Source organism: Cherax quadricarinatus, unplaced genomic scaffold (assembly GCF_038502225.1).
Source record: "Cherax quadricarinatus isolate ZL_2023a unplaced genomic scaffold, ASM3850222v1 Contig70, whole genome shotgun sequence".
NCBI classification, from domain to species: Eukaryota; Metazoa; Arthropoda; class Malacostraca; order Decapoda; family Parastacidae; genus Cherax; species Cherax quadricarinatus.
Window position 1 is genome coordinate 257630 of NW_027195096.1, and position 24871 is coordinate 282500.

General features: G+C 40.4%; 1 protein-coding gene across 5 annotated transcripts in view; it reads right to left on the bottom strand.

The window, feature by feature from the left end:
* Positions 1–24871, bottom strand: part of LOC128687655 (forkhead box K) — a 116456-nt gene that overhangs the window by 24433 nt on the left and 67152 nt on the right. For 2 of the 5 annotated variants that reach the window (XM_053775227.2, XM_053775226.2), the window contains exons 3-6: positions 19816–19952; positions 15507–15682; positions 13138–13284; positions 5387–5580 (exon numbers count right to left, since the gene is read on the bottom strand). In XM_053775227.2, coding sequence (XP_053631202.1) covers positions 5387–5580; positions 13138–13284; positions 15507–15682; positions 19816–19952 — 654 coding nt within the window. The remainder of the gene's footprint in view (positions 1–5386; positions 5581–13137; positions 13285–15506; positions 15683–19815; positions 19953–24871) is intronic. The other 3 variants (XM_053775230.2, XM_053775229.2, XM_053775228.2) reach the window with 3 other exon arrangements.

The following is a 24871-nucleotide window of genomic DNA, read 5'->3' on the forward strand; positions in this document are numbered from 1 at the left end:
CCTTTATCTTAAACAGTTAGTCCAGACTGACTAATACTTTTACTGCAACCATATTACATAGGCATTTTATCAGCTTTCACATTAATACACATTACTAATTATATTTGTAACCTCTATCATGGCAAATTTATGAATTATTTTTACGGTTATTATCTTATATTACTATTGTTTATCTACCTTTCAAGAGGGGTGCCTTGATGCAGATGAAGTGCCCATGATCCAAGGAATTGGAGTTACCTTCCTCTTTCTTGAATCAAACCTGATAACCTCCCATTCCTCAGATGCACTGTAACCTCTGTGGTCAGTTTATTATAGTACATGTAATCATAACGAAGCTCTAAACCCACAAGGGTCATACAGCACTGCCATGTGGTCTGTTAAGAACTTACCATGATTTTTTTCTTTTTTTAACATCGGCCATCTCCCACGAAGATAGGGCAACCAGAAAGAGAAAAAAGAAGGAAATACATTCACCATCATTCAATCAATCGCTGTCTTGCTAGATGTGTTCTGACATCACAGTTCAGATGGCCCTCTGAACTGCAACATCCTAACCTTTTCTTCAGAGTGCAGGCACTGCACCTCTCACCTCCAGGACTAAAGTACTGCTAACTAACTTTCCTGAATCCATTCATAAATGTTACCCTGTTCACACTCCTACTAACTGGTTTCCCCCATGAATAATAATAATAATAATAATTAATTTTTTTTATTAACACACTGGCCGATTCCCACCAAGGCAGGGTGGCCCGAAAAAAGAAAAACTTTCACCATCATTCACTCCATCACTGTCTTGCCAGAAGGGTGCTTTACACTACAGTTTTTAAACTGCAACATTAACACCCCTTCTTCAGAGTGCAGGCACTGTACTTCCCATCTCCAGGACTCACGTCCGGCCTGCCGGTTTCCCTGAATCCCTTCATAAATGTTACTTTGCTCACACTCCAACAGCACATCAAGTATTAAAAACCATTTGTCTCCATTCACTCCTATCAAACACGCTCACGTATGCCTGCTGGAAGTCCAAGCCCCTCGCACACAAAACCTCCTTTACCCCCTCCCTCCAACCTTTCCTAGGCCGACCCCTACCCCACCTTCCTTCCACTACAGACTGATACACTCTTGAAGTCATTCTGTTTCACTCCATTCTCTCTACATGTCCGAACCACCTCAACAACCCTTCCTCAGCCCTCTGGACAACAGTTTTAGCAATCCCGCTCCTCCTCCTAACTTCCAAACTACGAATTCTCTTCATTATATTCACACCACACATTGCCCTCAGACATGACATCTCCACTGCCTCCAGCCTTCTCCTTGCTGCAACATTCATCACCCATGCTTCACACCCATATAAGAGCGTTGGTAAAACTATACTCTCATACATTCCCCTCTTTGCCTCCAAGGACAAAGTTCTTTGTCTCCACAGACTCCTAAGTGCACCACTCACCTTTTTCCCCTCATCAATTCTATGATTCACCTCATCTTTCGTAGACCCATCTGCTGACACGTCCACTCCCAAATATCTGAATACATTCACCTCCTCCATTCTCTCTCCCTCCAATCTGATATCCAATCTTTCATCACCTAATCTTTTTGTTATCCTCATAACCTTACTCTTTCCTGTATTCACTTTTAATTTTCTTCTTTTGCATACCCTACCAAATTCATCCACCAACCTCTGCAACTTCTCTTCAGAATCTCCCAAGAACACAGTGTCATCAGCAAAGAGCAACTGTGACAACTCCCACTTTGTGTGATTCTTTATCTTTTAACTCCACGCCTCTTGCCAAGACCCTCGCATTTACTTCTCTTACAACCCCATCTATAAATATATTAAACAACCACGGTGACATCACACATCCTTGTCTAAGGCCTACTTTTACTGGGAAATAATCTCCCTCTTTCCTACATACTCTAACTTGAGCCTCACTATTCTTGTAAAAACTCTTCACTGCTTTCAGTAACCTACCTCCTACACCATACACCTGCAACATCTGCCACATTGCCCCCCTATCCACCCTGTCATACGCCTTTTCCAAATCCATAAATGCCACAAAAACCTCTTTAGCCTTTTCTAAATGCTGTTCACTTATATGTTTCACTGCAAACACCTGGTCCACACACCCCCTACCTTTCCTAAAGCCTCCTTGTCCATCTGCTATCCTATTCTCCATCTTACACTTAATTCTTTCAATAATAACTACCATACACTTTACCAGGTATACTCAACAGACTTCTCCCCCTATAATTTTTGCACTCTCTTTTGTCCCCTTTGCCTTTATACAAAGGAACTATGCAGGCTCTCTGCCCATCCCTAGGTACCTAATAACAGTAATAATAATAATAATCCTAGGTAGTAGGATGGTAGACAGCAACCACCCAGGGAGGTACTACCGTCCTGCCAAGTGAGTGTAAAACGAAAGCCTTTAATTGTTTTACATGATGGTAGGATTGCTGGTGTCTAATTTTTCTGTCTTGTAAACATGCAAGATTTCAGGTACGTCTTGCTACTTCTTCTTACACTTAGGTCACACTACACATACATGTACAAGCATATATATGTACACACCTCTCTGGGTTTTCTTCTATTTTCTTACTAATTCTTGTTCTTGTTTATTTCCTGTTCTCTCCATGGGGAAGTGGAACAGAATTCTTCCTCCGTAAGCCATGCATGTTGTAAGAGGCGACTAAAATGCCGGGAGCAAGGGGCTAGTAACCCCTTCTCCTGTATATATTACTAAATGTAAAAGGAGAAGCTTTCGTTTTTCCTTTTGGGCCACCCTGCCTCAGTGGGATACGGCTGGTGTGTTGAAAGAAAGAAATAATAAAAATAATAATTTTTTTTTTTTTTTCAACAAGTCGGCCGTCTCCCACCGAGGCAGGGTGACCCAAAAAAGAAAGAAAATCCCCAAAAAGAAAATACTTTCATCATCATTCAACACTTTCACCACACTCGCACATTATCACTGTTTTTGCAGAGGTGCTCAGAATACAACAGTCTAGAAGCATACACATATAAAGATACACAAACATATCCCTCCAAACTGCCAATATCCCAAAACCCCTCCTTTAAAGTGCAGGCATTGTACTTCCCATTTCCAGGACTCAAGTCCGACTATATGAAAATAACCGGTTTCCCTGAATCCCTTCACTAAATATTACCCTGCTCACACTCCAACAGATCGTCAGGTCCCAAGTACCATTCGTCTCCATTCACTCCTATCTAACACGCTCACGCACGCTTGCTGGAAGTCCAAGCCCCTTACCCACAAAACCTCCTTTACCCCCTCTCTCCAACCCTTTCGAGGACGACCCCTACCCCGCCTTCCTTCCCCTATAGATTTATATGCTTTCCATGTCATTCTACTTTGATCCATTCTCTCTAAATGACCAAACCACCTCAACAACCCCTCTTCTGCCCTCTGACTAATACTTTTATTAACTCCACACCTTCTCCTAATTTCCACACTCCGAATTTTCTGCATAATATTTACACCACACATTGCCCTTAAACAGGACATCTCCACTGCCTCCAACCGTCTCCTCGCTGCTGCATTTACCACCCAAGCTTCACACCCATATAAGAGTGTTGGTACTACTATACTTTCATACATTCCCTTCTTTGCCTCCATAGATAACATTTTTTGACTCCACATATACCTCAACGCACCACTCACCTTTTTTCCCTCATCAATTCTATGATTAACCTCATCCTTCATAAATCCATCCGCCGACACAACATAATAACAGTAATAATAATAATCCTAGGTAGTAGGTTGGTAGACAGCAACTGTCCAGGGAGGTACTACCATCCTGCCAATTGAGTGTAAAACGAAAGCCTGTAATTGTTTTACATGATGGTAGGATTGCTGGTGTCCTTTTTTTCTGTCTCATGAACATGCAAGATTTCAGGTACGTCTTGCTACTTCTACTTACACTTAGGTCACACTATGCATACATGTTATTTTTTATTAGCACACTGGCCGATTCCCACCAAGGCAGGGTGGCCCGAAAAAGAAAAACTTTCACCATCATTCACTCCATCACTGTCTTGCCAGAAGGGTGCTTTACACTACAGTTTTTAAACTGCAACATTAACACCCCTCCTTCAGAGTGCAGGCACTGTACTTCCCATCTCCAGGACTCAAGTCCGGCCTGCCGGTTTCCCTGAATCCCTTCATAAATGTTACTTTGCTCACACTCCAACAGCACGTCAAGTATTAAAAACCATTTGTCTCCATTCACTCCTATCAAACACGCTCACGCATGCCTGCTGGAAGTCCAAGCCCCTCGCACACAAAACCTCCTTTACCCCCTCCCTCCAACCTTTCCTAGGCCGACCCCTACCCTGCTTTCCTTCCACTACAGACCGATACACTCTTGAAGTCATTCTGTTTTGCTCCATTCTCTCTACATGTCTGAACCACCTCAACAACCCTTCCTCAGCCCTCTGGACAACAGTTTTAACAATCCCGCACCTCCTCCTAACTTCCAAACTACGAATTCTCTGCATTATATTCACACCACACATTGCGCTCAGACGTGACATCTCCACTGCCTCCAGCCTTCTCCTCGCTGCAACATTCATCACCCATGCTTCACACCCATATAAGAGCGTTGGTAAAACTATACTCTCACATATTCCCCTCTTTGCCTCCAAGGACAAAGTTCTTTGTCTCCACAGACTCCTAAGTGCACCACTCACCTTTTTCCCCTCATCAATTCTATGATTCACCTCATCTTTCGTAGACCCATCCGCTGACACGTCCACTCCCAAATATCTGAATACATTCACCATTCACATGTACAAGCATATATATACACACCCCTCTGGGTTTTCTTCTATTTTCTTTCTAGTTCTTGTTCTTGTTTATTTCCTGTTCTCTCCATGTGGAAGTGGAACAGAATTCTTCCTCCGTAAGCCATGCGTGTTGTAAGAGGCGACTAAAATGCCGGGAGCAAGGGGCTATTAACCTCTTCTCCTGTATATATTACTAAATGTAAAAGGAGAAACTTTCGTTTTTCCTTTTGGGCCACCTCGCCTCGGTGGGATATGGCAGGTGTGTTGAAAGAAAGAATAATAATAATAAAGCCATTCTATCTTTATATACAGAACTGTCATTTAATATGATTACAACTGTAAATATTAAATTTAAAGTCTCCCTTCAACTATATAACTCTGTTAGTGCTCAGTTCTAGTCCTAGTCTAAATCTGTGCAAAATGCTCTGCATAACTATAAACTTTCCAAAAAATACTTTATACATTTTAACATTTATGATCTTTTTTTTAAAAAATTGTCTTTTTTGTAATATAAAACTGACCATTCTCACTAAACTGTGAATTTATAATGGAAACAAATACTGATACAACCCCAAAATTACAAACCTATTAGAGAGGTGTGTGAAGGGAGTCTTGAAAATAGGAACACCTCGTTGCCGCCGCCGTTTAAAAGCTTGATCGACTAATTTACTCTCCGACGCTGGATCAATTTTCCAGAAGCTGCCTTTTCCTGGCTCCTCTTGAGAACGTGGGACTTTGACGAAGTATCGATTTAATGACAAGTTATGTCGAATGGAGTTCTGAGGAAGATGTGTTGATTATTGAAAACAAAACTTTTAAAAGTTAATATGATAAAATTAAAAAGAAGAAACTATACAATCAATGTGAAATAATTCACTCAAGGTGAAGAAAAATAAGACAGGTTCCAAAACAAGCTTTTGTTGGGACAACAGTGTATTTTGTGTACATCTTTCTGAAGCTCTAGAGCAGTAATCCTTAACCTTTTTCATCCTATAACCCCCCAAAACTCTTCAGGGCATTATAGTGGACCCTCGACCAATGATATTAATCCGTTCCAGAGGGCTTGTCCTTAGCAGAATTTATCGTTAGCCGAATTAATTTTCCCCATGAGAAATTATGGAAATCCAATTAATCTGTTCCAGACACCCAAACTATGAAAAAAATATTTTTCACAAGAAATGTACATTTTCCTACACAGAAAAACAAGATACATGCACAATAAATACTGTACTAAATGGAGAGTAAGTGACACTTACCTTTATTGAAGATGTAGTGATGAGTGATGAGGTGGGAGGAGGGGAAATGGAGGTGTTTTATTGTTTGGAAGGGGAATCCCCTTCCATAAGGACTTTAGGTACAGAGTCCTTTTCCAGGGTTACTTCCCTTCCTTTTTTAATGCCACTGGGAACAACTTGAGAGCCACTGAGCCTCTGTTGCACCAAAAATCTGTCCATAGAGCTCTGTACCTCGTGTTCCTTTAAGATTTTCCTAAAATGGGCCACAACATTGTCATTGTAAAAGTCACCAGCAGGGCTTGCAATAGCTGTGTCAGGGTGATTTTCATCCATAAAGGTTTGCACCTTTGTCCACACTGTACAAATTTCCTTAATCGTTGAAGAAGGCAACGTTCTCCATCTTTCTCTCCCCTCCTCTGAAGCAATTTCCTCAGTTGTGGTCTCTTGCTGTTGCAGATGCTCTTGCAGCTCATCAGTGGTTAATTCTTCATCGTCGCCCTCCACCAACTCTTCCACATCCTCCCCACTAACCTCCAATCCCAAGGACTTCCCCAATGCCACAACAGATTCCACAACTGGCATAGGCTCCTCAGGGTTAGCCCCAAACCCTTCAAAATCCCTCTCTTGTACATATTGTGGCCACAATTTCCTCCAAGCAGAGTTTAAGGTCCTGTTAGTCACTCCCCCCCCCAAGCCTTACCTATAAGGTTTATGCAATTGAGGATACTAAAGTGATCTTTCTAAAGTCTCTTAGGGTCAACTGAGTGTCTGAGGTCACTTCAAAGCACTTTTGAAACACTGCTTTTGTGTACAATTTTTTGAAATTTGAAATGACCTGCTGGTCCATGGGCTGGAGGAGAGGAGTGGTATTAGGAGGCAAGAACTTGACTTTGATAAAACTCAAGTCCCCCGCAATTCACTCTGGCAAGTCTGAAGGATGAGAAGGAGCATTGTCTAATACCAGGAGGCACTTGAGGTCCAATTTATTTTCCAGGAGGTAATTTTTCCCAGTGGGGCCAAACACATGATAAAACCAATCATAGAAAATGTCCCTAGTGACCCATGTCTTACTGTTTGCCCTCCACATCACACACAAATTAACCTTGAAGATATTGTTTTTCTTGAAAACTCTGGGAGTTTCAGAGTGATACACGAGTAGAGCCTTCACTTTGCAATCCCCACTAGCATTACTGCAAAACATTAGATTTACCCTGTCTTTCATAGGCTTGTGTCCTGGCAGTGCTTTTTCCTCCAGTGTAATGTAGGTCCTGTTTGGCAGTTTCTTCCAAAACAGGCCGATTCGTCACAATTAAACACATGTTGGGGTTTTAATTTTTCAGTGTCTATGTACTCCTTGAATTCCTGCACATATTTTTCAGCCGCGTTTTTGTCCGAACTGGCAGCCTCTCCGTGCCTTACCACTGTGTATGCCACTGCAATTCTAAAGTCTTACAAACCAACTTTTGCTGGCCTTCAGTTCAATAACATCACCACTAGTTGCAGGCATTTGTTTAATTAAATGTCATGCAACTGCCTTGCATTTTCACACATGATCGCTTCAGAGACACTATCTCCTGATATCTGTATTTCGATCCCATTTCCTGGACTCAAGTCCGGTTATATAAAAATAACCAGGTTCCCTGAATCCCTTTACTAAATATTACCCTGCTCACACTCCAACAGCTCATCAGGTTCCAAGAACCATTCGTCTCCATTCATTACTATCTAACATATTCACGCACGCTTGCTGGAAGTCCAAGCCCCTCGCCCACAAAATCTCCTTTGCCCCCTCCCCCCAACCTTTTTGAGGATGACTCCTACCCCAACTTCCTTCCCCTACAGATTTATACACTCTCCATGTCATTCTACTTTGATCCATTCTCTCTAAATGGCCAGACCACCTCAACAACTCCTCTTCAGCCCTCTGACTAATACTTTTATTAAATCCACACCTTCCCCTAATTTCCACACTCCAAATTTTCTGCATAATATTTACACCACACACTGCTCTTAGACAGGACATCTCCACTGCCTCTAACCGCCTCCTCACTGCAGCATTTACAACCCAGGCTTCATACCCACATATGCGTTGGTAACACAATACTTTCATACATTTCCTTCTTTGCCTCAACAACGCTTTTTGTCTCCGCATATACCTCAACGCACCACTCACCTTTTTTCCTCATCAATTCTACAGTTAACCTCGTCCTTCATAAACCCATCCGTTGACACAAACTCCCAAATATCTGAAAACATTCACTTCTTTCATAGTCCTTCTCTCCAATGTAATATCCAATTTTTCTTAATCTAAATCATTTGATACCCTCATCACCTTACCCTTATCTATATTCACTTTCAACTTTCTACCTTTACACACGCTCCCAAACTCGTCCACTAACCTTTGCAACTTTTCTTTAGAATCACCCACAAGCACAGTATCATCAGCAAAGAGTAGCTGTGTCAACTTCAATTTTGCATTTGATTCCCCATAATTTAATCCCACCCCTCTCCCGAACACCCTAGCATTTACTTCTTTTACAACCCCATCTATAAATATATTAAACAACCGTGGTGACATTACACATCCCTGTCTAAGACCTACTTTTACTGGGAAGTAGTCTCCCTCTCTTCTACATACCCTAACCTGAGCCTCACTATCCTCATTAAAACTCTTTACAGCATTTAGTAACTTACCACCTATTCCATATACGTACTTGCAACATCTGCCACATTGCTCCCCTATTCACTCTATCATATGCCTTTTCTAAATCCATAAATGCAATAAAAACTTCTAAATACTGTTCACATATATGCTTCAATGTAAACAATTGATCTACACATCCCATACCCACTCTAAAACCTCCTTGCTCATCTGCAATCCTACATTCTGTCTTACCTCTAATTCTTTCAATAATAACCCTACTGTACACTTTTCCTGGTATACTCAGTAAACTTCTTCCTCTATAATTTTTACAATCTCTCTTGTCCCCTTTCCCTTTATATAAAGGGACTATACATGCTCTCTGCCAATCCCTAGGTACCTTCCTCTCTTTCATACCAACCACTCCAACACTATATCCCCCCGTTTTTAACATTTTTGTCATAATCCCGTCAGTTCCAGCTCCTTTACCCCCTTTCATTCTACGTAATGCCTCACACACCTCCCCCACACTCACATCCTGCTCTTCTTCACTCCAAAAAGATGGTATACTTCCCTGGCCAATGCATGAAATTACCGTCTCCATTTCTTCATCGACATTTAAAAGTTCCTCACAATATTCTCGCCATCTACCCAATACCTCCATCTCACCATCTACTAACTCTCCTACTCTGTTTTTAACTGACAAATCCATGCATTCCTTAGGCTTTCTTAACTTGTTTAAATCACTCCAAAAAATTTTTCTTATTTTCATTAAAATTTCTTGACAGTGCCTCTCCCACTCTATCATCTGCTCTTCTCTTGCACTCTCTCACCACTCTCTTCAGCTTTCTTTTACTCTCCATATACTCTACTCTTCTCATAACACTTCTGCTTTGGAAAAACCTCTCATAAGCTAACTTTTTCTCTTTTATCACACCCTTTACTTCATCATTCCACCAATCACTCCTCTTTCCTCCTGCACCCACCCTCCTATAACCACAATCTTCTGCCCCATATTCTAATACTGCATTTTTAAAACTATCCCAACCCCCTTCAACTCCCTCACTACTCATACTTGCACCAGCCCAACTTTCTGCTAATAGTTGCTTATATCTCACCCAAACTTCCTCCTCCCTTAGTTTTTACACCTTCACCTCCCTCTTACTTCTTGTTGCCATTTTCCTCTTGTCCCATCTACCTCTTATTCTAACTGTAGCTACAACTAAATAATGATCCGATATATCAGTTGCCCCTCTATAAATGTGTACATCCTGGAGCCTACCCATCAACCTTTTATCCACCAATACATAATCTAACAAACTATTTTCATTACATGCTATATCATACCATGTATATTTATTTATCCTCTTTTTCATAAAATATGTATTACTTATTACCAAACCTCTTTCTACACATAGCTCAATTAAAGGCTCCCCATTTTCAATTACCCCTGGCACCCCAAATTTACCTACTACTCCCTCCACAACATTTTTATTCACTTTCGCAATGAAATCCCCAGCCACAAGTACTCTCACACTTGGTTCAAAACTCCCCATGCATTCACTCAACATTTCCCAAAATCTGTCTCTCTCCTCTACACTTCTCTCTTCTCCAGGTGCATATACGCTTACTATAACCCACTTTTCACATCCAATCTTTATTTTACTCCACATAATCCTTGAATTAATAAATTTATAGTCCCTCTTTTGCTGCCACAGCTTATCCTTCAACATTATTGCTACTCCTCCTTTAGCTCTAACTCTATTTGAAACCCCTGACCTAATCCCATTTATTCCTCTCCACTGAAACTCTCCAATCCCCTTCAGCTTTGTTTCACTTGAAGCAAGGACATCCGGCTTCTCATTCATAACATCCACAATCATCTCTTTCTTATCACTTGCACAACGTCCACGCACTTTCAGACATCCCACTCTGACAATTTATTAAACAAAAATACCAACCACTCCAACACTATATATCCCCCTGCTTTTAACATTTCTGTCATGATCCCATCAGTTCCTGCTGCTTTACCCCCTTTCATTCTACATAATGCCTCATGCACCTTCCCCATACTTACATCCTGCTCTTCTTCACTCCTAAAAGATGTTATACCTCCCTGACCAGTGCATGAAATGCTCCTCATAATATTCCCACCATCTACCCAATTCCTCCATCTACCCAATTCCTCCAGCTCCCCCTCTACTACTCCCCTACTCTGTTTTTAACTAACAAATCCATTCGTTCCCTAGGTTTTCTTAACTTGTTTATCTCACTCCAAATTTTTTTCTTGTTTTCATCAAAATTTCTTGACAAGTGCATCTCCCACTATCATCTGCTCTCCTTTTGCACTCTCTCGCCACTCTCTTCACCTTTCTTTTACTCTCCATATTCTCTGCTCTTCTTATAACACTTTTGCTTTGTAAAACCTCTCATAAGCTACCTTTTTCTCTTTTATCACACCCTTTACTTCATCATTCCACCAATTACTCCTCTTTCCTCCTGCACCCACCCTCCTATAGCCACAAACTTCTGCCCCATATTCTAATACTGCATTTTTAAAATTATTCCAACCTTCTTCAACCCCTCCACCACTCATTCTTGCACTAGCCCATCTTTCTGCCAATAGTTGCTTACATCTCGCCCTAACTTCCTCCTCCCTTACTTTATACACTTTCACCTCTCTCTTACTTGTTGTTTCCATTTTCCTTTCATCCCATCTACTTCTTACTCTAACTGCAGCTACAACTAAATAATGATCCAACATATCAGTTGCCCCTCTATAAACATGTACATCCTGAAGCCTACCTATCAACCTTCTATCCACCAATACATAATCTAACAAACTACTTTCATTACGTGCTATATCAATGTGTGGTGTATAAATTATGCGGAGAATTCAGTGTGGAAATTAGGTGTGGGGTTACTAAAAGTATTAGTCAGAGAGCTGAAGAGGGGTTGTTGGGGTGGTTTTGGTCATTTAGAGAGAATGGAACAAAATAGAATGACTTAGAGAGCGTATAAATCTGTAGGGAAAGGAAGGTGGGCTAGGGGTCGTCCTTGTAGAGGTTGGAGGAGAGTGTAAAGGAGGCTTTTGCGGGCAAGGGGCTTGGGCTTCCAGTAAGCATGTGTGAGCATGTTAGATAGGAGTAAATGGAGATGAATGGTTTTTGGAACCTGACGAGCTGTTGGAGTGTGAAGAGGGTAATATTTTGTGAAGGGATTCAGGGAAAATAGTCAGCCGGACTTGAGCCCTTGAAATGGAAAGTACAATGCCTGCATTTTAAAGGAGGAGTTTGAGATACTGGCAGTTTGGAGGGACATCTAAACTGTTGTATCCGAGCGCCTCCGCAAAGACAGTGATTATGTATGAGTGATGGTGAAAGTGTTGAATGATGATGAAAGTTTTTTTTCTTTTTTGGGGGGGTTTTCTTTCATTTTGGGCCACCCTGCCTTGGTGGGAAATGGCCAGTGTGTTAAAAAAAAAAATATGCAATTCTAAACCTATATATTATTATTACAATCAGAACTAAATGCTAAAACCCACAAGTTCGTACAACACCTAAACTCAAAAAATTAAATATGGGGCAGCTCTCCTTGGTCGGAAACGGCCGATGTGTTAGTAAAAAAAGAAGGAAAAGCCAAAATTTGAAACACCCATACACACTTGTAAAAAGGATACGAGAATGTTTTCACACAGTGAATGGTAGACAGCTGGAATAAACTTGAGAAGGTGGTGTTCTACAAACATTGGAAATTATACATTATTAACCATAGAACATGTGAGGTTTAAACCCATGGTAAGAGATTCCTACAATTCCAGCCCAGTGTGTAAAGAAACATGCCTAGTTTGATGAATCTTACTGTGGCCAACTGGCCGAGTGGCTTACACACTGGCCTTTAATTATACAATAGTTTTCATGGGGAAAGTGTTAAAACCTGTAGGGGTCATACAGTATCTAAGGCAATAGAAAGCATTCAGACTCAATCCAAGGAACTGGAGCACAGATCCAATTCCTTAGATCAAGAGTATGACCAGTTAGAAAAAATACACATAAATGCAGTATAATGCGAATCTTTATTGACGTTTCACCCAGAGTAGGCAAAACGTAGTCAATAAAGCATCTCATTATACTGCAGTTGTATCTATTTTACCATCATGTCAATATCTTATACCATTTACTGTATCTCCACGGCAAGTTAAGACTAGCAGAAATACATTTTACACGATATACCTGCAACAGGTTTTCGGGGATATTCTGTCCATACAGTCCGACCTGGGATTAGGCTTCCTTGTTGATTGCCTGTTCGTCTAGGCTGTTGCTGTTGGTGGCTCGCTGGGTCACACAACCATGGAAAGGCTAGCTATCTTTTAACAAATAGTGAACCAGTTTCTCCTTGAAAACTTCCACACATAAAAAAAAAGAAAAAATTTAATAATACAAAGAAATAAATGTTATTACCTGCCAGCCTTTGTCAGCTGTGCGATAATATGGATAGTGCTTGGTGATATAAGAGTATATACCGCTTAGTGTTAGCTGTTTGTCCAGGGCTGAAGATATTGCTTGAACAATCAACTGAGCATATGAATATGGAGGCTTTGAATCATCCTGAGGAAAAAAACATAAATGAGGATGCATATGAGATTATAGCCTGACTAAAACTCTTCTATTTATTATAACAAAATCTAGCTTGAACAGGAGATATTTTACATTAAGCATTACAAGTACAGTAATCATTCTTTATGTGAGTTTGCTGCAATACAATGTACCATTTTTATCGGTATTTATGTATGTGACGTGTATGTGCGTATGTGACATGTATGTACATATATAGTAACACATTTATTGTATGCAAGGGATGCAATTTGCAAAACATATCAAAGATTATGTGGAATTAAATGTTGATGTATTAATTGAGCTAGTACAGCTGCCATAGGCCAGTGATGCATCTACTGCACAGAGGCAGGAATACCTATATTAAACAATTATTTACTGCATATAAACCTACACTTTCACAGTTACACAGCCAATTTGCAAGAATAATGTACAAAACATAGCCATCTTTCTTTTTATTTTCTATGCAAACACCTGGTTTTACAGGGTAACTTCTATGTTGTGGACTTCCTGTAATCAAAATACTTGAAAAATAATCAAAATAGACTTAAATTAGTCTGTTATGGTCACTGTTCAACCCGTCCTCCACCATAAATAATTATGGTGTGGTTTCTAACAAAGGAACCTGTATTTAAGCAACAGCAATACATTTGCTGCTACCAGACTCCACCTTCCTTTTTGCATAATACGGTTGAAGGTTAACTAAACATAAATACAGTCTCTCCTCATTTAATGACAGAGTTCCGTTCCTAAGACCACGTCGGTAAATGAACCCATCACTAAGTGGGGAGCACACTATAATTTATAACAATTCTGGTATATTTTTAAATGTTTATACACTAATGTACTGTACAGTGGACCCCCGCATAACGATTACCTCCGAATGCGACCAATTATGTAAGTGTAATTATGTAACTGCGTTTGTACGTGTATGTTTGGGGGTCTGAAATGGACTAATCTACTTCACAATATTCCTTATGGGAACAAATTCGGTCAGTACTGGCACCTGAACATACTTCTGGAGTGAAAAAATATCGTTAACTCTAATATACATTGTTTAGGTATGCATACTGGTCAGAGAGCCCGTCATAAGTCCGAGTCATCAGTAAACGAGTACGTTGCTAAGTGAGGAGAGGCTGTATTGGTTAAAAAATGATCACTTTATTCATGGATAAGAGCTAAACTTGTAATTCGGTGCCTGGGGTACAGCAAGTAATGAAGTTTGATCCAAGAAAGAGTAGCTAATTCCTTTGATCAGGAGCTCTTAACCAGCATCAAGGCACCCTTTCTCTTTGAAAGGGATTATAAAGTAACCAAAGCTAACTTCCAATAACTACAGTAATGTAATATAAACCGACATAGAGACAAATGAAACAACAGATTGGAAGGGCTGTATATTTAAATCTTTAACCGAGATTCTTTTTAAGCAGATGTAAGCTTTGGATTACACTCAAAAAGTATATATGATACTTGTAACCACAACCACAGTACAGTTGTTCTCACAAATTTGTGGACTTCCTTATTTTCAGGTTTCAATTATTCAATATTTTTACTGATGGGCAACCCACAAATAGATTTGTGTAGCATCCATTGCAGACTTGGCAAATGCTGCTTAAATTGTTGCTAGGGACAAGACTCCTAAATTGAAAACTAACAAGATTTTAAAATAACTTAGCTCGATGGCTTTCCCCATGCCCCAATCTCTTCTTAATCTCATCATTCATTTATCAATGTTAATATGTTTAGTGATATGTTATGAGTATGCTCTCTGAAACAGTGATATATTATGGCTACACTGTCTGAAAGTGATATATTACTGAGATATGCTCTCTGAAACAATGATATATTACTGAGATATGCTCTCTTAAACAGCGATACATTACTGAGATATGGTCTCTGAAACAGTAATACATTACTGAGGTATACTCTCTGAAACAGCAATACATTACTGACCTATGCTCTCTTGAAACAAAATGAATCCATACCCAAAACACAGAGCCTCGAGAAATGTATTACCCCACAAAACTGTAGCAACGATTGTATTGCAATACAGAATTCATAGTGATGACTGCACAACAATATTTAATTTGTAGAATGACTGTACAGCAATATTAAACTTAGTCCAGGTTTAGATTCTGAGAAAACTGATGCAGAGTACCGAGTTGCAAAACAAATTTGCTATCTAGAGTAAGTACGGAGTTAACGTGGTGACATACCTTAGCACCGGCTCCAGGAGGACTGTGGGGCTGGTCAGGAGGATGTGGAGAGGTAAAGTAGCCATCATCTGCTATGGATGCCTGGATGCCATTGTGATGGTACTGCTGATTGGATGTTGTTAAACTGACTTGATTTTCTTCATGTGTTGTTGATACTGTTACTGTGGATAAGGAAACTGCTTGCTTTTAAATGACATTCATGTTCACCAACAGAATGTATACACTCCACACTATTCCAATTAGGGGAGAAGATATTATGGTAATAATAAATTATATTAAATACATGGGGGAGGGTTAAACCGGCAAGGGTCATACAAAGCCTGGGGACTGTGAGAAAATCAGGTATAATCCAAGGAAGGGAAGGATAGCTAATTCCTAGGATCTAGAGTCTTTCACCTGAATCAAGAAACCCCCACTGAGGGAGTTAACCCTTTCAGGGTCGAGAGGCCCTCTCCTAAACTCGTTCTCAGGGTCGAAAATTTTTCAAAAAAAAAAAAAAATCTTATGAAATGACAGAGAAACTTTTCCCAATCATAATGACACCAAAAGTATGAAATTTGATGGAAAACTTACGGAATTATGCTCTCGCGAAGTTAGCGGTCTCAACAATGTTTAAGCATCGGCGATTTCGCCCACTTTGAACCCTATTTTCGGCCAATTCCTGTGTACTAGTTGACAAAAATCATATTTATTTCGTTATAAACTCCATTTTTTCTATCGAATGAGTACAAGGAACTACCAATTTGCCAATTTCAACTATCCAATAAAGTGGTTAGAAATTGGCAAGTTTGCCAATTTCACACAAATTTCAGAAGATGCCATTTTCCAAACAGAGTCCAGAATAAACAAGACAGACATTCCTGGCACTAAAATAACAAATTCTCTGTTCATTAGTCATGTCCCCAGGCCCTCTTACATTTCTTTTGCTTTCCACTTTGAATTTTTATTCTCACAAAAAAATAGAAGATTTACTGTTATGCAGACTACTGCATGAGTGTAGAAATGGCATAAATAATATCAGTGCACTTGTGAAAGAATATTAGACTCACCAGTTGACGTGTATTGGACGTTTGGCATGATTTGTTTACTTTTGAACTTTGGTAAAAATCGAACATTTCTGCTACTTTGAGCTCAATTTCAGGTACTTTTCATTGTGAAACCAGTCAAAATCATCTCAATTTCTGTAATATGTCTTCCATTCTATAAAATGAGACCAGGAAAACTAGAATATAACCATCAATACCATACAAAAATACAGTGCAAAGTCACTGTTTTAATCCAAAAACACAAAGTTTTTTTTTCTCATTACGCACTGTGTGCTGCAGGATTTTTTTTATACTGCGCACACTGACCACATAGACCCATTCTTTCATATGTAGGCCTACCAGCTTTCTCTTGCTAGATTTGAAGGTGCTAGAATTCAAGCGTTCTAGTACGTTAATAACCCTGGTGCATAATCCATACTAGTACGTTGGAAACCCTGAAAGGGTTAATAACGAAGCTATAAGAGTTGGGGGGGGGAGCCTTAGATATACCTTTGATGAGTTTCACAAGGCTTTCTACTCCCAGAGCATGGCCATGGGCCAGTAATGGAAGTGAGTGTATAATCATCAGTTTAAGGGCAGCTTATGCTTATTACAAATAAGGTTATAACACACACTTTTAATAGTTGGGATGAACAAAAATGCACAACAGTATAATCAATGCCATAAAATACATAATTTTTGCTTTCTTGATTTCACAAATTTATCATTAAAACTAGTAAAATGAATATTCATTAAATAAATAAATGCTGTTTACTAGAAAAAAAACATTCTTTGTAGGCTGGCATACTTATGAGAGTTCTATTTCTGAAGCCCAACCTGAGTCCAGACTTCATTGTTAACTGTATTTAAACCTTAAACTGTCCAAACGTAGATCTATGTTTTTTTCAACATTTGAAAGTATGTAAAAAAAAATAGATCTTTTTGTTTTGTTTTTTACATTTGAAAACGTGTAAAAAACTTTGATCTACGTTTTTTTTTGTTATACAGTGGACCCCCGGTTTACGATCAGCTCCCAATTATGTAAGTGTATTTATGTAAGTGCGTTTGTATGTGTATGTTTGGGGGTCTGAAATGGACTAATCTAATTCACAGTATTCCTTATGGGAACAAATTCGGTCAGTACTGGCACCTGAACACACTTTTGGAATGAAAAAATATCGTAAACCGGGGGTCCACTGTATTTGAAAATATGTAAAAAACGTAGATCGATCTACTTTTGGAGCACTACGCATGTGAACATAGATCTGTTTGGACAGTTTAAGGGTTAAAGAGGCTGTTGTTGCCAGCTGTCAACAGGACTGCAAAGCCATGACAACCTGACTCATCTAACAATTTTCTCTATACAGTAGGTCCCCCACTTATGACGTTAATGCTTTCTTGAAAATTATTTGTAATGCAAGTATTCAGAACTCAAAACTTATTTTCTCAGAAATGTTATAGTTGGAGATGTGTTCCCAAGCCATAATACATTGGAACCTCGGTACTTGAACTTAATTCGTTCCAGAAGGCTGTTCGAGTCCCGATCTGATTGAGTACCAAACAAATTTTTCCCAAGAAATTTTCTTTTTGGTTGGCTGTTATCACTAATCTTCTTAGGCCCCATGGTGACTTATACAATATAAAAAAAAAACACCAAAAAATGCAAAGAAATATGAAATAGTTTACAGCAAAGTTCTGGCAGGTTGTGTTTGTTTGGTCAAGTGCCGAGCAAACGGTCAACTACCGAGCAATTTTTTTTACTGAACAAAGCGTTTGAATACCGAATTGTTCGAGTAGAGAGCTGTTTGAGTACTGAGGTTACACTGTATTCCATCAAAAATCATTAATATTTTTTTTAACTAAGAATATTTACCCAATATTTTACATTCAATGATATTCCTTTTCAACTGCAAATAATGTAGCATTGAATAATGTTTAATTAATGTGTACAAGTTAGTTAAACATAATAGATACAATATAGTATGCAGTAAAGTATTTACATCGAATATTGATAGTGTCTTGCCCACTGGAAGTGATATTTCCACAGACATAAGAAATCCTGCTATCCAAAATGGCAAGTCTGCATTCAGGCAATTACTGTAATTGGTTCCATTATTGTTAATATTATAATCATGGGGGAGCGCTAAACCCGTAGGATTATACAGAGCATGTGAGGGGGGGGGATGGAAGGTATTCAGACTCAATTCAGGGAACCAGAGCACAGATCCAATTTGCTAGATCAAGAACCCCTGGAGTTTACCTGGAGAGAGTTCCAGGGGTCAACACCCCTGCGGCCCGGTCTGTGACCAAGCCTCATTGTGGATTAGAGCCTGATCAACTAGGCTGTTTCTGCTGGCTGCACGCAATCCAACGTACGAGCCACAGCCCGGCTGGTCAGGTACCGACTTTAGGTGCTTATCCAGTGCCTGCTTGAAGACAGCCAGGGGTCTATTGGTAATCCCCCTTATGTATGCATCAAGGAACCTACCTTGAGGGGTAATTGGTTCCAAATTGTCAGTATCAAAATGCAGATCTTCATAAATCAGGGACCTAATGTATAGTACAATATACTTTCTTAATTTTCTGCACTACAACTAATGTATTTCTGTATTTTTAGCTGCAAAGTTAATATGGTACTAAGTGAAGAAATTATTATTCCAAAATACAGTATTGTACTGTAATTTATTTATTTAAAATGAAATTTAAAGTTCAACAGCCATCTATACAATACCTTCCTTTTTTAAAATTGGTCAAATAATACCTATTACTCATGGTAACAAACCTAATGTGTTCACTTACAACCAAAAAGACTCAGGTTCAAACCTGGGTGGGGCAAGACTAATAAGTCTAACATCTACTGCCCATGACCTATTAGTAGTAAATACTGTACCTAGGAGTTGGATGACGGGTGTGTGCCACACACTAATGAAGGTCTCAACAACATCGGTGGAAATAAATCACAAAGCTAAACTTTCTTGAGTTATTCTAATTTATTATTCTGAGCTTAATAGTCAAAGTCAATTCCACATTATTCTTCTAGTGCCAATTAAATACTATACCATAATACAGAATAATTTGGAATTTTATGCGTCAGATGTTAAAAGCTTCCTTAATAATAACAAAACTAGTTCACATAAACAACCATTTCTGAGACTCAGGCATGCTCTCCTGTGTGCTATAATGTATTCCTCATTTTACAAAAGCCCAACTGTATAAGAATGTTCAGACTACAAGAGTGGTGATACAGAGAGCATTAATTCAACATATTTTGTGGCTTTAATTACCTGTATTCGCTATGTCACCTTTATCTTCCATGGCAGCATAAGCAGCCTGGACCAAGTTCTCTGCATTGACACCTCTTTTTATACCTGCCAGCCCCCCATGGCCTCCCCGTGGGGATGTGGGACAGCTGTTGGCTGCACTGCAAAAACAAAAGCACTTGTTACTGAAACATAACTAATGCTGAATTTCATTTTAAAATACAGCAATACATTACATGAACACATTCTACTTATAAATATTATGTTATAAAAAAACAAACAACAGTAAATGTAGATCCTGCTGGCATACTGCAGACAATAATTGAGAGATCACAGAAGCCTTTATTGGGTCAACATGTTGCTGTATACAGAGTAAATTACAGGTTTGGTATAATATTCATGTGAACTCTTATGACTGTGTGGGTCATTCCGCACAGAGAAAAATGTTATCTCATTAAAAACACTGTACTGCAATGCTTGTGTTTTCTTCACATGGTAAATGTGCATTCTTCTTTGGGTCACTTAACCTTGGTGGGAAACAGTCAAATGTAAAACGAAAAATATGGCAGAGTATAATACTCATCAGAATACAGTAGTCAGGCCCAGCTTATATAGGTTAGGTTCCGAGCTACTGCTGTAAAGTGAAGCATAGCACTCGTGGCACTACCGCTGCTGCTGCTGCTCCTCTTTTTTTTTTTTTAAATGCATATAAAAATATATTAAGTGAGCAATAGATCTAGGCCTAAAAAATATACAGTACACACATTACTTACATTTAAATATTTTCATCCTTAGCTTAGAGTGAGTGGTGAATATATTAATTGTAGGAAGCCTGAATAAATGAAGAAGGGGTATAATTGAAAACCGCTGCATTAGTGAAGCGCTGTAAAGCAGGGCCCTCCAATACAGTGTTAGTAAGTAATTGATAAAAATGCATCTCGTTTATGTCTTGGAGAAGAAACTTTAGATGACAATTTGCTCTGTCCTGGCCCATTATTAGGTCCACTGACTTGATAATGGTCAACCTGATAATGGTTCAGGATGGGGAGAAACATTTAATATTTCCTTTCTAATGTGTTTGGTTATTTGTGAATTGTTTTAAGCCCTTATTCCTGTAATATTATCTCACCAGTTTAGGAAACCTGGTCTGTGACCCGGCAGTAGGGGGATGATGATCCTGGAGCAATTACCAGATCACTATTTTGATGCTCAAGATGGTAATTAAGGTAGTCTTATGAATGTCCACTTTCATTCAGTATTCAAAAATGCGTAACAATGACCAACTTTTCCCATCCACCACCACCATATACATGTCAGGAAGTACTTTTTTTTCAGTCTGGAATGCACCACAGATGTAATGGAGCCAAAGGCTATACACAGCTTCAGGAGTAGATATGATTGTTTCCTGGAGGGCAAAATCAGTTAAACCCTTCAATAAGAGTTGGAAGGAAGGGCCAGGAACTATGAATTAACACATGGAACACAACTAGGTTACTACACTCACTCCAAACATCCACCAAACAACTTCATTAATTTTCTAAAGGCCCAGCCATTATATATTACCACCCACTAATTGATGGAACTTGTCATATCAAATCAAGCCATATCTTATCTCTCAACAAAGGGGTGCTACACAGACAGTGGATGAGGAAGCATGTGCCACAACAAAAAAAAGTTCTATCACCTGATTTTCAAACTCCAATATGTAATACAGTACTGCACTATTAATTAAAGGTATCAATAATATGTCACAAAATTGTGACTGGAATACGTACTTCACTAACAATCTCCACTCTAAGAGATGCAATATCTTCTAGCCATTTGGGGCCATTCTTGAACATTATCAAGTCATCGACCGATTTAAGAAAAACAGTAGCACTGGAATAAATGTTAAGTTTTCAAAAGGAAACTGAATCAGTATCTCTAGAAAGTGCCTGATCTGCCAGGTTGTGATAGCGGGCCACTAGCACCAGTCTCGTGTGTGTGTGTGTGTGTACTCGCCTAATTGTACTCATCTAATTGTGGTTGCAGGGGTCGAGTGTACTCGCCTAGTTGTGGTTGCAGGAGTTGAGTATACTCGCCTAGATGTGGTTGCAGGGGTCGAATCACAGCTCCTGGCCCCGCCTCTACACTGCTCGCTACTAGGTCACTTCCTGCTCCATGAGCTTATCATACCTCTTCTTAAAGCTGTGTATGGATCCTGCCCCCACTACATCGCTTCCCAGACTCTGTGACTGAAGAAATACTTCCAAACATCCCTGTGATTGTCTGAGTCTTCTATCATGTGGGAGTTCGACACGTGGATTAGGTAAAGAAATACTCACGTAGGCTGGTAGTACGTATAATTACAGATAATGTGTGTAACGCCCTTACAGCCGTACCTATCTCTCTGCTCTCTTAACACTGACTGACTGGCCACCCACAGTACCCATATGTGAGAGGGTCTTTGAATAATGCCAGGTCAGCGCAATATGGGTTCAGACAGTGACTCAGGCAGAGACGGTTGGTCGTTGAGTCAACGGTACACTGGTTACTGGTAACTGGTTACTACTACTGAGAGCTCGGCGACGCAGGCAGAGACGGTTGGTCATTGAGTCAACGGTACACTGGTTACTGGTAACTGGTTACTACTACTGAGACTTCAACCTCCAACTGTGACCCCTTGTTGTATCCCATATCTGGAACATCCTGTCTCTGTCCACCTTGTCGATTCCTATCAGTATTTTATATGTCTTTATCACATCCCCCCTAACTCTCCTGTGTTGTCACATCGATTTCCCTTAACCTTTCCTCGTAGGACATGCCCTTTAAATTCAGGACTAGTTTGGCTAGACGTGGGTTCCAAACTGTGCTACATACTCCAATATTGGGCTAACGTACACGGTGTACAGAGCCCTGAACGATACCTTACAGAGATGTCGGAATGTTAGTCTTAGGTTTGCTAGGCGCCCATATGCTACAGCAGCTATTTGGTTGATGTGCACCAGATGTGCCTGGTGTTATACTCACCCCAAGATCCTTTTCCCGAGTGAGGTTTAGAGAGAGAGAGAGAGAGAGAGAGAGAGAGAGTGAGAGAGAGTGAGAGTGAGTGAGAGTGAGTGAGAGTGAGAGTGAGTGAGAGTGAGAGTGAGAGTGAGAGTGAGTGAGAGTGAGAGTGAGTGAGTGAGAGTGAGTGAGAGTGAGTGAGAGAGAGTGAGAGTGAGAGAGAGTGAGAGAGAGTGAGAGAGAGTGAGAGAGAGTGAGAGTGAGAGAGAGTGAGAGTGAGAGAGAGTGAGAGAGAGAGAGAGTGAGAGAGTGAGAGAGTGAGAGTGAGAGTGAGAGTGAGAGTGAGAGAGTGAGAGTGAGTGTGTGTGTGTGTGTGTGTGTGTGTGTGTGTGTGTGTGTGTGTGTGTGTGTGTGTGTGTGTGTGTGTGTGTGTGTGTGTGTGTGTGTGTGTACTCACCTAGTTGTACTCACCTAGTTGAGGTTGCGGGGGTCAAGTCCGAGCTCCTGGCCCAGCCTCTTCACTGATCGCTACTAGGTCACTCTCCCTGAGCCGTGAGCTTTATCATACCTCTGCTTAAAGCTATGTATGGATCCTGCCTCCACTACATCGCTTCCCAAGCTATTCCACTTACTGACTACTCTGTGGCTGAAGAAATACTTCCTAACATCCCTGTGATTCATCTGTGTCTTCAGCTTCCAACTGTGTCCCCTTGTTACTGTGTCCAATCTCTGGAACATCCTGTCTTTGTCCACCTTGTCAATTCCTCTCAGTATTTTGTATGTCGTTATCATGTCCCCCCTATCTCTCCTGTCCTCCAGTGTCGTCAGGTTGATTTCCCTTAACCTCTCCTCGTAGGACATACCTCTTAGCTCTGGGACTAGTCTTGTTGCAAACCTTTGCACTTTCTCTAGTTTCTTCACGTGCTTGGCTAGGTGTGGGTTCCAAACTGGTGCCGCATACTCCAATATGGGCCTAACATACACGGTGTACAGGGTCCTGAATGATTCCTTATTAAGATGTCGGAATGCTGTTCTGAGGTTTGCTAGGCGCCCATATGCTGCAGCAGTTATTTGGTTGATGTGCGCTTCAGGAGATGTGCCTGGTGTTATACTCACCCCAAGATCTTTTTCCTTGAGTGTGTGTGTGTGTGTGTGTGTGTGTGTACTCACCTAATTGTGGTTGCAAGGGTCGAGACTCAGCTCCTGGCCCTGCCTCTTCACTGATCGCTACTAGGTCCTCTCCCTCTCTGCTTCCTGAGCTTTGTCATACCTATTCTTAAAACTATGTAAGGTTCCTGCCTCCACTACACTTGCTAGGCTATTCCACTTCCTGACGACTCTATGACCGAAGAAATACTACCTAACGTCCCTTTGACTCGTCTGAGTCTTCAGCTTCCAGTTGTGACCCCTTGTCCCTGTGTCCCCTCTCTGGAACATCCTATCTCTGTCCACCTTGTCTATTCCCCGCAGTATCTTGTATGTCGTTATCATGTCTCCCCTGACCCTTCTGTCCTCCAGTGTCGTCAGTCCAATTTCCCTCAACCTTTCCTCGTACGACATTCCCTTGAGCTCTGGGACTAACCTTGTTGCAAACCTTTGTACTTTCTCTAACTTCTTGATGTGCTTGACCAGGTGTGGGTTCCAGACTGGTGCTGCATACTCCAGTATGGGCCTAACATACACAGTGTACAGTGTCTTGTACAGTGTCTAGTATCGGGCCCTTACTCAGACAGGATGGGACTTACACAGACGACAACAAGGAAATGAGTGAAATATTGAAATCCCAGTACGACTCTGTGTTTAGTGAACCACTAATCGGTCTGAGGATCGACGACCCAAATGATTTCTTCATGAATGAGCCTCAAAACTCCATAAATGTATGCCAGATTTCCGACATTACCCTAACTCCGATAGATTTCGAAAAAGCCATTGACAACATGCCTATGCACTCAGCCCCGGGCCCAGACTCGTGGAACTCTGTTTTCATTAAGAACTGCAAGAAACCCCTCTCGCGTGCCCTAAGTACACTATGGAGGAGGAGCTTGGACATGGGTGAAATTCCACAGTCACTTAAAACAACGGATATAGCCCCACT